The sequence below is a fragment of the Ovis canadensis genome, chromosome 2, assembly GCF_042477335.2.
Source record: "Ovis canadensis isolate MfBH-ARS-UI-01 breed Bighorn chromosome 2, ARS-UI_OviCan_v2, whole genome shotgun sequence".
Lineage (NCBI taxonomy): Eukaryota > Metazoa > Chordata > Mammalia > Artiodactyla > Bovidae > Ovis > Ovis canadensis.
In genome coordinates, this window is record NC_091246.1 from 244597046 (window position 1) to 244615367 (window position 18322).

The 18322-nt window shown below is 37.9% G+C and overlaps 1 protein-coding gene across 4 annotated transcripts in view; it reads left to right on the forward strand.

The window, feature by feature from the left end:
* Window positions 1–18322, forward strand: part of EYA3 (EYA transcriptional coactivator and phosphatase 3) — a 96822-nt gene that overhangs the window by 39045 nt on the left and 39455 nt on the right. For 2 of the 4 annotated variants that reach the window (XM_069578872.1, XM_069578873.1), the window contains exons 4-7: window positions 20–99; window positions 4779–4845; window positions 7359–7495; window positions 17692–17829. In XM_069578872.1, coding sequence (XP_069434973.1) covers window positions 20–99; window positions 4779–4845; window positions 7359–7495; window positions 17692–17829 — 422 coding nt within the window. The remainder of the gene's footprint in view (window positions 1–19; window positions 100–4778; window positions 4846–7358; window positions 7496–17691; window positions 17830–18322) is intronic. The other 2 variants (XM_069578874.1, XM_069578875.1) reach the window with 1 other exon arrangement.

Consider the following 18322-nt stretch of genomic DNA (forward strand, 5'->3'; position numbering starts at 1 on the left):
TTCATTTTGGTTTTCCCAGTCAAGTAAGCAACCCTGAAGTCAGTGATCAGAAACCTGAAACTTCAAGCCTTGCTTCAAACCTTACCATGTCAGAGGAGAGTAAGTACCATATTCTGTGCATCATGGACGTATTCCTGTGACCAGGTGATGCTGAACTTTTATAACTTGTTTTCACTGATTGCCTCACTTGTCTCAGAGTATCCAGAATCCTTTCATTGCCTTGTACATGTGTTCATCCTTACGCCCGCCTATAAACCTTATTGCATACCAGCTAAGGAGCAAAGTCACATGGGATCCACTCCTAGGGATTGGTGATTGTGTTTTTGTTTTGAGATTGAATGTTCTTCTAAAGGTAATAAATAGTGCTTTACTCAAAATCAGAAAAATTAGTGGGCCAGCCTCTGACTGCTTCTCTGGATGGCTTGATGCGTTTCTAGCTTTCTAATAACCAGATGATTCTATCTATCCATCTAGACCGAAAAAAAGATAAGTAGTCCCCTGAGAGCCCAAAATTGATACTGGGCCCTGAGGGAGACCCATCTCAATAGGATACACCCTGTTTACCAAACCTTAGCCAAAAATTTGTAGAATGTTCTTTTTTTTTTTCTTGTGGAGATCTAAGCTTATAGGGCAGTTAGTCCTCCTTGAAATTAAATAGCTCTGCCCTTTCATATTATACCACACACTTCAGAAGAATAAATTTGTGTACATTGCTTTATAAAAAGACATTTGTTTAGGACATATATCTTAAGATGCTTAACCTTAACTTTATATAATTCCCATGTAATAAAAGACGATATGCCTTTTTAAAAAATGGTTATGTCTTTAGTTGTATATATTACCTCCTCAAAGATGCTGTTCCAGTAGTTCTCAAACTTTTAGCATACCTGAGAGTTAACCTGGAGTGCTTATTTGTAAGGTAGCATTCTAGCCTCATCTTTAGTGATTATCATTCAGTAGACCTGTTGTGGATGACACTCTGCATTTTTAAGAAGATAGCTAGGTAACTCTGATACATATGGGAACTGCTCTAATCAACGAAAGGTGTCTCCTCTAATTTTTTTAATATCTCACTCCAGTATTCTTGGACTTCCCTTGTGGCTCAGGGGTAAAGAATCTGCCCGCAATACTGGAAACCAGAGTTTGATCCCTGGGTTGAGAAGATCCTCTGGAGAAGGGAAAGGCTACCCACTCCAGTATTCTGGCCTGGAGAATTCCATGGACTGTATAGTCCATGGAGTCTCAAAGAGTCAGACATAACCGAACGGCTTTCACTTCATATCCCTAAGAAAAAGGTCTGTTGCTTACATACTTCAGGGCCCAGAAGTAAGTTGAGTCTTCTTGCTTCTTAAAAATTATTTCTCTTTCTTTTCTTCAAAAACTCTAGTTCCTTGGAAGTCTATGTTTATGCCTCTTCCTCCAGCTTTCTTTTTACCTCAGACTGAACTCCTAGTCATTTTGCTCTTTAAAGACTAGATCTTTGTTTTCTTCTCCATCCAGACCTTTATTATTCTTGGTAATTTGAACATCCATGTAGATGAACTGTCCAACACCCATAATGTCTCTCTTCTTTTCCTATCCCTTTTTACTCCACATGGATTCTGCAGTTCTTTATTACAATTACTCTCTTACTAATACCTTCAATAATTTTGACTCTTGTACTGTCCTTGCTAAACCCCAGTCCTGATTTAATCCAACTGTCCACCTTCTCTGTAAGTATTACATTAAATAGCTGAACATTACTGGGTAGTTTATACACTTAGCTGACTGTTTACTCGCAGGGCCTTAAGTGGGCACCCTACTACACTTTACTCATGAGTTTTACCCTTTACCATTTCTTTCCTCTCAGAGCACCCATACTGCTCACCTCTCTTCATATTTGACTGATGATTTCTTCTCGAATAGAAGCTGTCTGACAGGAGGTTCCCTTATTAACCTACCACCACCAAGTCTTCAGCCCTACTTGTGTTTGTACCCATGTTACCTTGTTTTATTCTTGTCAGAATGGAAATAGTATTCTTGTTCCTGTGAAAGGTAAGAGCTTTTATTTGTGCTTCATATCTTGTCTGTTCTCACCTACCCCAAGGACTTTGGTACTGTGATTATCCTAACACCATTGTTGCATTGTCCTATTCTTCTCTTCTTAATCCATCCTATCTGTGGAGACATGATCCAGTATCTTCTATCTTAAAGCACGAACAAAAGCCTCCCTGAAGTCCATGTTCCCCACCAGTTACAGACCTTCTCTTTGTCCCATGACCCACCTTGGAACCTCTGGAAACAGTTGCCCTCACTTGTTTTGCCTCCTTCCATTTACTCTTCATCCCTCTCAAATTCAACTTTGTCACCATTCTTCCAGTGAAACTGCTTTTATCAAGGTCATTAGTTCCTTTCAGTAACTGGAAGCACTAGTTCCAGTGGGTGTTTCTATCTGCCTGCACCCTGCCTCTTACCACTCTTTCTCCCACCTTCCTTCTTTGCTGGCCTTTCTTCTGCTGTCAAATCTCTGAATGTTGGTGGGCCGCTGGATTTGGTTCTAGTCCACCATCTTTGTTCTTTCTGTATTCTCCCACCCATTTCATTACTTTAAATATTTGATGCATAGTTAATACATTCCGAATTTGTGTTCCTAGTCTGACTTCCTTGCTCTAATTTCATTTTTGTATCCTACTGTATCCTACTGCCTGCTTGATATCTCCACTTAGATATCTAAAAGGAAAGTCATACTTAAAATATGTAAAAGTTTTTTCTGCCCTTAGCCCTCACCAAAGCTGTTCTCTTCCCCAACTTATTCATCTTTGGAAGTATTTTCACTATCCCTCCAATTTCTCAAGCTGAAAACCTAGAAATTATCCTATTTTCCCTGTTTTCCTCATTCCTTAATTCAAATTCGTCAGAATGTCCTTTTAGTTTTACTTTCAGAGTATATTTCTAGGTTTTTGCCTTGTTTTCCTGCTGTTACCTTTTTTTTAAAACTAGTGCAGAGTTGAACACATCCAAATTTATTTACACAGTGCTAAAGAAATTTGAGTTCTATTTCCATTTTGTGGAATTTTATTCTGGGATCCAGCTTTGTTGTGTAACTGACATAGGTCATTGAAACTTGATTATCCCACCTCACATGCAATTTTCTGTCTCAAGGGAACAGAAAGCTTGGGTTTTTAATGCAAATACAATAATGATCTTAATACTGCTTTACAATTTAGTAGGAAGGCAGCTGTCCCACAGCTTGAGGGTGAAGAAGAGCAGGCAGAGAAGTTATAATTAAGCAGATTATGCCTTGACTCTTTAATCTTTTCATAGTTCCCAGGTACCACAAAGATTAAGGCTTATTCATTCTCTAGAGAAGTAAAAATTGGCCTAGATCTCCTAGAATGTTTTGCGATCTCTTCTAGAATTAAATGAGAGAAGGAGAAGGATTTGGGTTTTTGAAAATACTTGTCAGCAGAGAAGGAACCATTATGTAGAAATCAAATGAACTTCCGTTCTATGTAATGGATGATGAGAACCTTAGATCTAACTGAGATTCCCTTCATTTTTGTCAAAGTGATTAATGATTAGTATAATCTACAAATTGCTATGAATTATTTTCAGAGACTATGAACAGTGTGGCAATAGGCAAGATCCATGATAAGCCCATTCACAGATGATTTGTGTTACTGTTGGGCATGAATTGACCCCACATCTGATCTCGATCAGTGTTCCCTTTTGGGGTAAGACGCTCAGAAAACCGAGCTAGACATAAAGTTAGTTGGTTCACCGTTAGTCCTTATTCACAATAGAGCAACCTCCCTTATAATAGATAATGAAGGATGTTCTTGAACAATTTAGGAATCTGGTACAAGGTCTGTGTGTTGTAGCTCTGTCTATAATTTGGACTGAAATACTGCTAATGAAAAGGATTCTGCTACCTGTCAAACTTGAGTTGAATATTTACAGTATTTATCCCAAATGAAATCATGAGGATTAAGCCTCATGACAGTATCTATTCTAGATGAAATGGAGGTCAAGAGGGCAGTAGCTGTGAAAGTCCCTTTACTTGATGGTTTATCAGAGCGTTACATCAGTTCCTCAGGTCTGTCTCTGCTTTACCAAACTTAAAGCTTTATTACAGAGCTGAAAAAAATACTAGTATAAAAGCATGCTTGCATCTTTCCGCTGCTGATTATATATAGCAGTAGCAACAGTTATTGGATACTTTTTCCAAATCTGTCTTCCTGTAGGTCATCCTTATGACCTTTTACTCAGAATAGGGTAAGCATCCAGAGAATGAATAAGCTGAAGAAGTATAATGTGACTTCCTAGACATGGATCTTGCATTTTAACTTCACCTTTGAGCATAGATGAGAGCTTAGGAAGTTGCTTCATTTATGGTTTTAGAACAGTGATGGTGATGGTAAAGATCAATCGGTACTGGGAATTCCCTGGTGGTCCAGTGGTTAGGATTCCACACTTTCGCTGCTAAGGGCCCAGGTTTGATACCTGGTTGGGAAACTAAGATCCCACACACCACACAGCACAGCCAAAAATAGAGATCAGTTGGTACTGACCTTCAGCTCTTTTCTATACTGCCTTCATTCTAGCTTTTACTGTCTCTAAAAGTCTCTATAAACTCATTAGAAGAGTGAGGTATTTCTACTGTGTAGTCTTTTTAAATTTCTTGATGTCCAAGCTTTATTCTGTTCCTTAGTTTGAAAGACTATACAGTGAGACATGAAATTTTCCCCTTTCATTTTTGAAATGTTCTAACTTTTTACCTGGTGATATCTTTCTTTCAGTTATGACATGCACCGATTACATCCCTCGCTCATCCAATGATTATACCTCACAAATGTATTCTGCAAAGTAAGTTGAATAATTGTTTCAAAAATCTGTATGCTTTTCCTCTCGATTCCTTGCAAAATGTAACTTGATATTTAAGCTATTAAGTTGACATTTAACTTATTTTCACGTCTCTTGTTCTCTCTGGCCCTACTCCAGTTTTTTTTTTTTCCATGTAAATATAGTCTAGGTATCGTCCTTTTAAAAAGTTAATGATTGTCTGAAATAGATCACTGTTACCCAGGAGCTTTCTCAACATGAATAGGCACTGAAAAGTGTAAGATACCATTAGTGATGAAAATATATCACTGCTTAACCTCTCATTATTCTCTCTTTGCTCCACTTTAAAAGAGAGATCAATTAAAAAAGCTAAAGCCACCCTCAGACTGGGACTTCTGGGACTAATCTGTGTTCATCTTATTGCTTTAGAAGCTTATTCTTTTAGAAGTGTCCTCAAGTAGAAAGTAGGCTTGAGGTTAGACAGGTTTAGTGAATTTAAATCACTCAGAGGCAATATTTTGGCCCTCATGAGATAAGATCAGCATTTAAGACCCACTAAGTTAATCATCTCCAAGATGAGTAGGTGCAGAACAGTGTGTATATCAAGCTACCAACTGCACATTGATAAAAGTTGAGCCTGCATACATAGATGCGTACAAGCGTGCTTTATTAACCTAGGATAAATTTTTACGTGCTTACATAGGCAAGTTACATAAAGAAATTGGTGACAGAATATGTCTGGGTCTCTTGTAAAAGAAAACTTTTCCTTTTTGTGCCCATTTGTATTAAGTGCCTTTTGTTTTTGCATCAGTTTAAGAAAAAGGAGCTGATTGAAAAATCATCTCAATGAATTCTCCAAATTCTAATCTGGCATTATCATTAACATTAATAACATCCTTGGGCCAGTCATCTTCTGTGTTTTTCTTCTGTGAAATGACTGAACCTGTTCTCTGAGGTCCTTATGAAGGTGATAAAATAATTTGAGCTATAAAGACACTAAATAAAAAATATTTATGATCTTTATCATATCTGGAGATTAATCCATTTGAAGTTACTAAGATTTTAAGTCATTCCCACATGATTTGATTGACAGCTACAGCCTGAGCTATTTTCTGGTCTCAGGTCTGGCTAAGAAGACTAGAAATTTTCAAATTCAGTCTTTTAAAGTCTACTGAGATGTGAATATAGCAGATTGCAAATTCATTCATTTATTCAAAAAAGTATTGTATACCTGTTGCACTCAGGACACCTTGTTAGCTTTCTACCTTAAAGTAGACCTCCTTACCACTTATCTAAACCACTGCATTTTTTAACTGCCTCTGTTTCAAGTCCCCTTCCCCCATCCATTTTACAAAGAAATGTCAAACTAATGTTTATTAAAGAACAGCTTTGATCTTGTCATCCTTTTCTCAACAATTTCAGTGACTCCTCATTGTTTCAGATTTGTCTGAACACTTTTAGCCTGGTATTCAAGGTCTTTGCTGTCTGTCTTATACTTTCCCTTAGTATAGTCTCTTTTCCTTGTTGGCTGAAGCCCTGTCTGTACCCTTGGCAGAGGCTTTCTCTTTTTCTAGAACACCTTTTCTCTCTCTCATTTTTGCACATTGTGTCTGCTCACAGATCACTTCTTTATAGCCTTCCTTCATTTTCTTCTCTCCAAAAACTGCAAAAAAAAAAACAAAAAACAACCTTTCCCCTCTGAAACTACCTCCCCGCCATTATTTTATTGTTATGACCTGCATGGTACATGATACTTTCTTACTTTATAAGTACAGGATAACTCACCAAATAAAATAACTCGTATCTAAAAATTCAGTGCATAAAATGTGGCGCCATCTTATTCTATGGATGAAATGAGCAGGTCAGCTAGCTGGTTTAAAATCCCTGAAGTTTCACTGTTGAATTCATCTCTAGCTAAACCAACTAGTGGCAGTATACTCTGGCTTAAATATTAGCGGGGCAAGCCAGTGTCCTGTCTAGGACTTCCCGGATTTTATTAGTCACTTGACTCTTGATTTTATAGGCTCGATCTAGGGACATTGGGCCACACTCCTGATCCTGGTTTTCTAATATGGTGGTTGCCTGCTTTTTCTCTGAAGGTCTCACCCTCTTTTCCAAGTTCCACTTTGACTCTCAAAACTTTAGTTTGGCCTGGAGGGCTTGGTGGGGAATGGAGTCAGTTGCCAATCTATTCTACCCAGTTGTCTGTCCTTTTAGGATTTTCTTTTCTATTTAGACATAAGAGCATAAATGAGTTTAGTCAGTACTTGCATCTCACATAGGGCCTTGCACATAGCACACCACATGTGATTGGACCTTTGGAGGATATTTGAAACTGTTAATTTTTCTATAAAATTGTTTGTTAGGTAGATGATAAATAGACCTGAAAAGGAAAAAATAATTCTACTTTCTGACCATATTAAGAGACATTTTATGTGACAGGTTAGTGTACTCATTATTGATTCTTTGCTGTTAGTGATATTAGCTGTTTTTTGTTTTTCTTATGTGAAATTTTTTGTTTTCTTGAACTTTTCTAGACCTTATGCACATATCCTGTCAGTTCCTGTTTCGGAAACTGCTTACCCTGGACAGACTCAGTACCAGACCTTGCAGCAGTCTCAACCCTATGCTGTCTATCCTCAGGCAACCCAGACGTACGGACTACCTCCTTTCGGTAAGGCATCCTGTTGTAAGCAGTTTCTAAGAATGTTGATTTTATCCCACAGAAATTTCCATCTTTCCCCTAAAAGCAAGCATGGCTAATCAGGAGGCTGAGAGAAAGCAAGTTGTTCTTGACAGCCTCTGCTTGTTTCAGGTGTGATAGAAGTTGGCTGTGCTTTTCCACAGTGTATTTGATGCATGTAATATAAAACCATAACTTTTCAGTACTCACTTGTTTATCCACCATAATTTAGATATTTCCAAGATGCTAAGTCTTGACTGGAAAACTTGGAATCTTCAAGTTTTTGGAAACTCTTTGAGGAATTGCTATTGATTTGACTTACTTTGCAGAAAACATGGTACCATGACAAATATATTTTGAGGTGGCTAATTTCTTACTAAAACTAAGTAATCTACATATTCAGGTAGAATATACCTTATAGTTCTCTCTCTCTGTCAGTTTTTCTCCTTCCTTCTTATCCCATACTGCAAGATCAGTTGTTGCTCTACTGAACCAAAAAGTCATCTTAGAGGGGGGAAATCCCTGATTTTGTACAGCCTTATCTTGTGCATAGAGAGTTTTGTTCTTTGGTTTTAGGTATCTTGGACTAAATTATAAATTAGAGTGATTTACTAGAAGTCAGTTTGAGGTTTTTTGAGCACTTAATACGCACTGATTTTTCAGTGTGTATTGATAGATATGTTCAGTGTGGTTTAGTGCTACTTTGCTAGAATTGATGTCAGGAAATTGAAAGAATACTGTATTTAAAAAAAAATATTCAGTATGTTAATAAAAGTATAACTTGGTAGCCTTTATTGCAACTAGCTGGGAATTAGAAAATCTTTCTAACAGATTGCTGCAGATTCTGGGTGTTGCTTGCTTTTGGTTTTGACATTCCTACTTTTCCTGGCCTATTTGGCTCCTCTTAGCATTCCTTGGCTCTTGATAACTACTAGAAACAAAAATTGGAAGTTTTGTTTAATGGTAGTGGTAGCTGATAACTTCATGAAAGAAAAGAAACAGAAATGCTCTTGTTTTCCTGTTTGTACACCCACGTCTCAGTGCCTATTAGTATCAGCAAGTATACTAAAGTCTTATGTTGCTGATATATTTAACCAGCCTACTTGAGCAGTCCTTTCAGATGCAGAACTCTCTGTGAATATGTTTGTGTTTATTTCTTTTTGTATATATTAAAGCTAATTTACCAGCAGCTGGCTAGTATCAACAATAGGCTAGTGAATATAAAGTATTTCATGTTGTTTTTGGTTTTTTTACTCTCTGTTTTGATTTAAATTCTTTATTGGAAAGCCAAAGCCCTTTATGACATTGTTGAACAACTGTTTATTCCTGCTGTTCAGTGTTAAGTAAAGCTCTTGTTATATCTCTAAACTCAGATTATGGAATACATAGCATAGTGCCATGTGTATATAGGTCCTAGATATTATGGTATCTTTTATAATTACTTCATTTCCCTCATATTAAGGAAAGAAAATTCTGTAAACTAGATCCCTGTTAAAAACTTGAAGGAGACAGTATTTTATAAAAAAAAAATTGGTTATAATAGGCTCTTTTATTAATCTGTTTCTGTTTAATAATTGGGATGAAGGAAACTTCTTTCTTAAATTCTTATCAGTAGTTCAGAGAGAACTGTTCATTAGCTTAATTTGCCTTTGAATGATAGGTATGGCATATCCTCAAATTTCATAAAGGAAATTTCAAAGAAATACTTGGAATACTTTTTATGTGTATGTGTGTGATAACTTTAAGTGGCTGTATTTTTAAAAGAGATTTTCTTACGTTTTACCACATGGCTTTTTTTGTTTTATAGCACTCAGATATAAAACACTCCGCTTCTTCCTGTATAGCAGGGGGCATTATATCCAATATCTTATAATAACCTGTGGTGGTGGTGGTGTAATTGCTAAGTTGTGTCCAACTCTTACTACCCTATGGTCTGTAGCCTGCCAGGTTCCTCTGTCCGTGGGATTTCCCAGGCAAGAATACTGGAGTGGGTTGCCATTTCCTTCTCCAGGGGATCTTTGCAGCCCAGGGATTGAACCCAGGTCTCCTGTACTGCAGGCGGATTCTTTACTGACTGAGCCACCAGGGAAGCAAAAAAATGGAATCACTATGCTGTACACTTGAAGCTAACATATATAGTAAGTCAGCTACCCTTCAGTTAAAAAAAACAAAAAAACTCTCCATTTCTTTTCTTGTGAAAAAGTGAAGTGCAAGTTGCTCACTTATGTCTGACTCTTTGCGACCCCATGGACTATACAGTACACGGAATTCTCCAGGCCAGAACACTGGAGTGGGTAGTCTTTTCCTTCTCCAGGGGATTTTCCCAACCCAGGGCTCGAACCCAAGTCTCTCTTATTGCAGGCGGATTCTTTGCCATCGGAGCCACAAGGGAAGCCCAAGAATACTGGGGAGTAGGTAGCCTATCCTTTCTCTAGTGGATCTTCCTGACCCAGGAATCAAACCAGGGTCTACTGCATTGCAGGCGAATTCTTTACCAACTGAGCTTTCAGGGAAGACCTTATTCTTGTGAAGGTTTCAGTAATTTTATTCTCTTACTTTTAGCACTAACACTCAATTAACTAGTCTGTTTTTTATTTCAGATATAAACAGAGCTTTAGAAAATCTTATTGTAATAATATAACTTTATATTAATATATTTATGCAATAATAATAGTTCAGTCACTCAGTCGTGTCCAACCCTTTGTGACCCCATGGACTACAGCACACCAGGCCTCCCTGTCCATCACCAACTCCTGGAGTTTTCTCAAACTCATGTCCATTGAGTCGGTGATGCTATCCAACCATCTCATCCTCTGTCGTCCCCTTCTTCTCCTGCCTTCAGTCTTTCCCAGCATCAGGGTCTTTCCCAGCGAGTCAGTTCTTCACATCACGTGGCCAAAGTATTGGAGTTTCAGCTTCAGCATCAGTCCTTGCAATGAATATTCAGGACTGATTTCCTTTAGGATGGACTGGCTGGATCTCCTTGCAGTCCAAGGGACTCTCATGAGTCTTCTCCAACACCACACACAGTTCAAAAGCATCAATTCTTCGGCACTCAGCTTTCTTTCTGGTCCATCTCTCATATCTATACATGACTACTGGAAAAATCATAGCTTTGATTAGACGGACCTTTGTTGACAAAGTAATGTCTCTGCTTTTTAATATGCTGTCTAGGTTGGTCTTAACTTTTCTTCCAAGGACCAAGCCTCTTATAATTTCGTGGCTGCAGTCACCATCTGCAGTGATTTTGGAGCCCCAAGAAAATAAAGTCTCACTCTTTCCATTGTTTCTGCATCTATTTCCCATGAAATGATGGGACCAGATGCCATGATCTTAGTTTTCTGAATGTTGAATTTTAAGCCAACTCTTTCACTCTCCTCTTTCACTTTCATCAAGAGGCTCTTTAGTTCTTCGCTTTCTGCCATAAGGGTGGTGTCATCTGCATATCTGAGGTTATTGATATTTCTCCCAACAATCTTGATTCCAGCTTGTGCTTCATCCAGCCTAGCGTTTCTCATGATGTACTCTGCATTCAGTTCAGTTCAGTTCAGTCACTCAGTCATGTCCGACTCTTTGCGACCCCATGAATTGAAGCACGCCAGGCCTCCTTGTCCATCACCAACTCCCGGAGTTCACCCAAACTCATGTCAATTGAGTCGGTGATGCCATCCAGCCATCTCATCCTCTGTCGTCCCCTTCTCCTCCTGCCCCCAATCCCTCCCAGCATCAGAGTCTTTTCCAATGAGTCAGCTCTTTGCATGAGGTGGTCAAAGTACTGGAGTTTCAGCTTTAGCATCATTCCTTCCAGAGAACACCCAGGGCTGATCTCCTTCAGAATGGACTGGTTGGATCTCCTTGCAGTCCAAGGGACTCTCAAAAGTCTTCTCCAACACCACAGTTCAAAAGCATCAATTCTTCGGCGTCAGCTTTCTTCAGTCCAACTCTCACATCCATACATGACTACTGGAAAAACCATAGCCTTGACTAGACGGACCTTTGTTGGCAAAGTAATGCCTCTGCTTTTGAATATGCTATCTAGGTTGGTCATAGCTTTCCTTCCAAGGAGTAAGCATCTTTTAATTTCATGGCTGCAATCACCATCTGCAGTGATTTTGGAGTCCCCAAAAATAAAGTCTGACACTGTTTCCACTGTTTCCCCATCCATTTCCCATGAAGTGATGTGACCAGATGCCGTGATCTTAGTAAGTTATCAAATAAGCAGGGTGACAATATACAGCCTTGATGTACTCCTTTCCCTATTTGGAACCAGTCTGTTGTTCCATGTCCAGTTCTAACTGTTGCTTCTTGACCTACATACAGATTTCTCAGGAGGTAGGTCAGGTGGTCTGGTATTCTCATCTCTTGAAGAATTCTCCACAATTTGTTGTGATCCACACAAAGGCTTTGGCATAGTCAGTAAAGCAGAAGTAGATGTTTTTCTGGCTCTCTTGCTTTTTCAGTGATCGAGCGGATGTTGGCCATTTGATCTCTGGTTCCTCTGCCTTTTCTAAAACCAGCTTGAACACCTGGAAGTTCTCGGTTCACATACCTGTAGAAGCCTGGCTTGGAGAATTTTGAGCATTACTTTGCTAGTGTGTGAGATGAGTGCAATTGTGTGGTAGTTTGAGCTTTCTTTGGCATTGCCATTGAAATAATAATGAGTGCTTACTGTGCCAAGCAATATGCTGAGAATAAGTACTTCACACTTTACATTATTTTCTTAATTAATCCAAACCAACAGTCATAAAAAATAAGTGGTAGCGTTATCCCTGTTTATAGATGAGGAAACACATTTAGAAGGATTCAGTGACTAACCTGAGGTCATACAGTTAGTAAATGCCTTGGATTAGAATTGCACCTCAATCTGTTTAAATCCAGAAGTGCTCATAAATTTAGGTCTGTATGAAAAAGTTAATATTAGAGTTGACATGAAATTAAAGTTTCCTCCTTTTAAAGAAGTGAGAAAAGATGAAGGCAATCTAGGAAGCCCATATTATGACAGATATTTAAAAGTAAAGGAATAGTGGTCATCTTTCCACAGCTATGTAGAAATGATGAGATGGCAGAATAAAGATTTGAGGTTTAACTTCCAGTGATCTGATTGAATAGGTGTGAGTGAAAGGGTACTTATTTGTTTTTAGGAGCTCACAAAAGATTGGCTTAACCTGCATTGTTCTGCCTTCTTTTAAAAGAGGTTTAATATGAGATGGAGATTTGACAGTAGTATTAAGAGTCTTAAGGATGATGTTAGTGTCATTTCCCTCAGTAATCGCTTCTAGGGATTTATCCTAGGAAATTAATTAGAGATAACCACAAAAAATTACTACCAAGATACTCATCACAGCATTAGTTACAATAGCAAAAGATTGGAAACAGCCTACTTATTGAATGGAAAGATGTGTGTTAAATTGCAGTAGATTCGTAGAATAGAAAACTGAGTAGCCATTATAAACCATATTCTTAAAAAATACTTAGTTGTTGAGGTCCTTTAGTGGACTGGAACCTGGTGGTCCAGAGTCCACCAGTTTACTTTAAGAAAGTAAAGGAGAGAGAAAGAGGCTAATGTTCCTTGGTTTACGCAGAAAACCAATAAAGCCCCTGACACGCAGCTTGTGCTTTTCATGAAGGCACCTGGTGCCCTCTCGATGGGGTGAAGGCATAGAGCACCTTCTCGAAAGGGTCTTAGAAGCCTGGGCAGGAAAGTGAACACAGCGGGCTTCTGTGCTCCAGATAAAGCCAGAGAGAGAGTGAGAGAAAGAGAGAGAAGACAAGGGGACCCAGGCTCTGATGGAGCAAGGGTGTTTTATTCAACATTGTGTGAGTATTTATACTGTCTTACAAGGTAGCTATTTTCAGCAGAGATAAAATCAAAACTTACACGTTATCAAGGAAGCATGAGGTTATCCATATGAAAGAGAGAGGGTTGTAAATAATCAGTTTTACCAAATGGAAAAACTAACGGAAGGAAATGCATGCAATCCTAACCACCACCCCCCCAAACACCCCCCCCAGCAGTTTGCTGCTCCACTTAATTCCTGAATATTCAGGAATTGATAAGGGACAGAGGATTCATGACAGATCCAAAACAGCACACAGGAAGCCTCCTGTTAAATGCTTCCTGACACTTAGTGTCTTGAAACATAGTTCATTATTAATTGAAAAAAGCAGTATATAAAACTGAAAATATAATATAATACAATATAATATACTAAGTATTTTTTTAAAAATACTACGTAAAGAATAATTTGGAAGAAAAACTGAATGTTAACGGAACAGGCAGTACAGGTTTGATCTCAGTTACTGAAGAAGCATGCAAAATGAGGACACAGTTCCACTGTGCACCGGTTTCAGTTAACACAGTCCCATGCAAAAGTGAGAACTGCCTGTAGTTTTTTCTGTATGATGATACTATGCGATATTTTTCTTTCCACTTTCTGTAGTTTCCCAATTTTCTATAATCTACTTGTTTTATTATTAACAAAGTACTCAGATTATTTAGTATTTATAATAGCTCATCCTAGTGAGCTATTAAATCAACCAGATATTTTTTCACATTTTTTTCCTAGCATTTACATGTACTTCAATTCTTAACCAAACTAATCTTCTCTAACCTGGAGAAGGAAATGGCAGCCCATTCCAGTATTCTTGACTGGGAAATCCAATGGACAGAGGAGCCTGGTGGGCTACAGTCCATCAGGTTGCAAAGAGTCGGACACAACTTAGCAACTGAGCTTGCACAGTCTTCTCTAAAGGTCCGCTACTCTGATACACATTACTGCACAGTGAGGTGCTCAGGTTAGTTTGGTTAGTAACTAACCCATAGGGAAGTATCTGGGCTGAGAAACATGGGTAGAGTTAGTGATAAGACCCCACTGTGGGGCAGCAGGAGCATAGCACTCAGAGACAAAAATTCCTTTGCCATTTTTTGGTCAGTTATTGCTCTACATCAGGCCCTTGGTGCTTAAATGACTTGAGAAAGTCTGAACTTATGGGCAAAGAACAGTGGACTAGGTAGGAGTCAGGAAGCCAGGATTTTATTTCTTTGATGTTGGCAATAGTGCTCTACAGACTATTTGGTGGTCATGCTACTTGTTACTTGAAATTCTAGGAAGAGTGCTTTTAAAGGAAGGGCTTAAAGAGCAGGGCTACAGTGATGCCGGATGGAGAAAGCAATGGCACCCCACTCCAGTACTCTTGCCTGGAAAATCCCATGGGCAGAGGAGCCTGGTAGGCTGCAGTCCATGGGGTCGCTAAGAGTTGGACACAACTGAGTGACTTCACTTTGACTTTGCACTTTCCTGCATTGGAGAAGGAAATGGCAACCCACTCCAGTGTTCTTGCCTGGAGAATCCCAGGGACAGCGGAGCCTGGTGGGCTGCCGTCTAAGGGGTCACACAGTTGGACACGACTGAAGCGACTCAGCAGCAGCAACAATGATGCTGGAAGCAATGTCCATGTTGTCTTTTATTCCTTTATTCTTTATAAAACAGTATTAAATATACTTCATGTTTATACTTCATGTTTCTGGCCCAGAACACTCAGGACTAGCTATTTCCTCTCATTTGTCTTGGACATTTTGCACTAATTTTTGACTTTATCAGAAAGACCAATTTATAGAAATTATACATTTTTTTTAACTTTATATATTTTATTTATTTATTTATTTTACTTTACAATACTGTATTGGTTTTGCCATACATTGACATGAATCCACCATGGGTGTACATGCGTTCCCAAACATGAACCCCCCCCCCACCTCTCTCCCCAGAAATTATACATTTTGAAACTTTTTAAGAATATATACTAAATAATGAGACTAGCAAAACCCTCTCAGTTGATATTATTTTTATTAGTAAGATAGTATTTTAGTACAGTGTAATAATAAACATGTTCAGAAATCCAGCACCCCAGGTTCAGAACCTATTTAGGAAAAAAAAATTGACTACAATAAATCTGAAAGTTACTGTGATGCTGGAATGGCAAGTTGTTTCTAAAAACTGTGATAGTCAATCACCAAGAGTGTTAGCACTGATATTCAAATTTCACATCATGAATGTTTAAAAAACTACATTCTGTGGGAGGGGGGTTCATGTTTGGGAATGCATGTAAGAATTAAAGATTTTAAAATTTAAAAAATAAAAAACTAAAATTAAAAAAAATAAAAATAAAAATAAAAAACTACATTCTGAAGTATTTTTTATTGTTAAATGTCAACCATAGCAAGGACTTCGGCTGTGGCTTACCTGGACAAGACTTAAAATCATCATGAACTAAGTAAGGAGGGGGACGGCCCTTCTAATTCGTGCTAAGATGTTGGTGTTTCTTAATCTCTTCAAATAAGTTATTTCATGTGTTTAATAGGTGAGAAAAAACTATGACTTTTTAATGCTTTAAGGGTTTGATAAATTAGGAGTTTGGGATTAACATATACACACTACAATATATAAAATAGGTAAACAACAAGAACCTATACTGTATAGCACAGGAAACTATACTTCATATTTTATAATAACCTATAATGGAAAAGAATCTGCGTGTGTGTGTGTGTGTATATGTATATATACATGTATATATAAATCACTTTGTCATACAGCAGAAACTATCACAACATTTTAACTGTACTTCAATTAAAAAAAAATAGTTTGAGACAAGGCAGTTACCATGTTCCATTGTCAACCTTTTAAGATTTTCACATCTCCTTTTACTGTTCTTACATTTACTTATCAACAGATTTTATAGATCTCAGTTACACTAAAATATCTGAATGCCCTGCTGAAGCAGAGGTCTTTACTGTCAAAGCATTATATATTTATAAATTTCTTACCAGATTAAGAGTATGTGAAATAAGGTAATACTGAATTTGAAGCTGTGGCTGACCTTCATACTGATTTCCTATGGAATGTGTTTCATCGATGAATCTTCTTGGACCCAATTATCAGCTTCAACTATATTGATCCAGTAGCCATAACTATTCAGAGCACAGTGAGGTTTTTCATAGACTTTTGCATAGCCAAAATTATGACAGAAACAATTCATTCATAAAGGATATCCTTAGACTCTCATGTAGAAGCATGCTTTTCTTACGGTTTCTTAGTTTACTGCAGATGAAAAAGGAGATACAGCCAGAAACAGAGGATTGTCAAGAAGTGCCAGATCACAGAGGAAAGGCAAAGAGATAAAGAAACTCCAAATCATAGAACTGTAATTGAGTTCTGCTTAGTACTCAGCAGATGTTTTGACATACTGCAGTAGTCTCTGGGATGTTTCTGTAATGTACATAGCACAGCACAGAAGTGCTCTTGGAAACAATAATTCTGAAATAAGGTATGTTCCCCCTGCTAAGAAGATAGGAAAGGGTATGAATATATTTTTAAAAGATTGCCACCTAGGAGCATTGTGATTTAAAAAAAAAAAAGTGAATAGCTGTGATATCTGTCAGTGTGAGGTGGATTTTTATGTTCTGACAGGGAGAGATGTCTCTCAGATATTACGTGGAAGAGTAAATTATGAACAGCAGGTAACATCCCATTTTTATTAAAAAGGAAAAACAAGATTGTAATCAGAAGAAATCTTAGTGGCTCTTATGCAAACTGTGAATAGTGGTTAAGTCTGGATGATGGGATTATATGTGACTTTATTTTTTCTAAAAATTAGGAATTACATATTTCTGTTAATGTTTTTAATTTATGAAAGTAAGCAGGTATATCTTTCCTAATCAGAAGAAACAAAGGTAACAAAATAACCAGCTTAAGGAGGCAGAGAAGTATATATACATTTTAGAAAAATCTGGTTCTTATTTAATGGGTAAGTGAATTTTAAATGTATGTGGAATATCTCCCACCTTGACAATGCACACAAATAATTTGAATGTCAGACACTCTTTACAACAATGCTTGGGTGTCAGTAGCTCTTTTTCTTACTCCTGAACAATTTCCCCCAACCATTGAGGTGAACTTATATATGTATATTACTATTGGGGTTTTTGACAGGATTTTTATTTCTATGGCCCCACTCCCAATTCTTTGAAACTGTATTTGCTTGTGGTATATTACGAGTGGGAGATTCAGTAATTTTCTCTTACAAGCAAATTTATTATTGTTTTAAGATTTAGATTTTTAAACTTACTGGCTGATATGCTCCTCAGTCCCAGTGTGTTGTTTGTAATTGGTCCAATTTATCTGATTCAGGTGCATTGTGGCCAGGTATGAAACCTGAAAGTGGTTTAATTCAGACTCCATCTCCAAGTCAACACAGTGTTCTTACCTGCACTACAGGGTTAACCACAAGCCAGCCAAGCCCAGCACATTATTCTTATCCCATTCAAGGTAAACAGGCATGGTTGTGTGTGTTTCATTTTTTTTTTTTAATTACTGTTTTTTGTTTTTAATCTACCTGTATCTCCAAATATATTGGGTAATACAGGATATTTGCATTTGTGCATGCTTTTTGTGTTAGACAAACCAGAACTTAGGAGTGAGGTTCATAAGTAGTTTAAGCCTTCGTGAACTGCTTAATAGAACTGAAGATTCCTCTTTTGCATGTTGGTGTCCAGAAGACCTGTCTGATTTTGTTCTAGTCTGTTTCCAGTGACATTTTGTCCTGTAAACGAGCAGAAGACTGTAGGTTAGAGCTCTGCTGCTTCTTTTCTGTGGAGTCCAAACAGAATGGAACATGAGCTGAGTGCTGCTCTGTGAGGTGTGTGCTGCTTTTCTGCTGTGGTTTTTGTCGTACCTCCTCCCCCATTTTGTACTTCTTGGTAAACATTTTTCTTGCGCCAAAATTCAGTCTTGTTTCTATTTTGTGATGAAAAGCATAGCA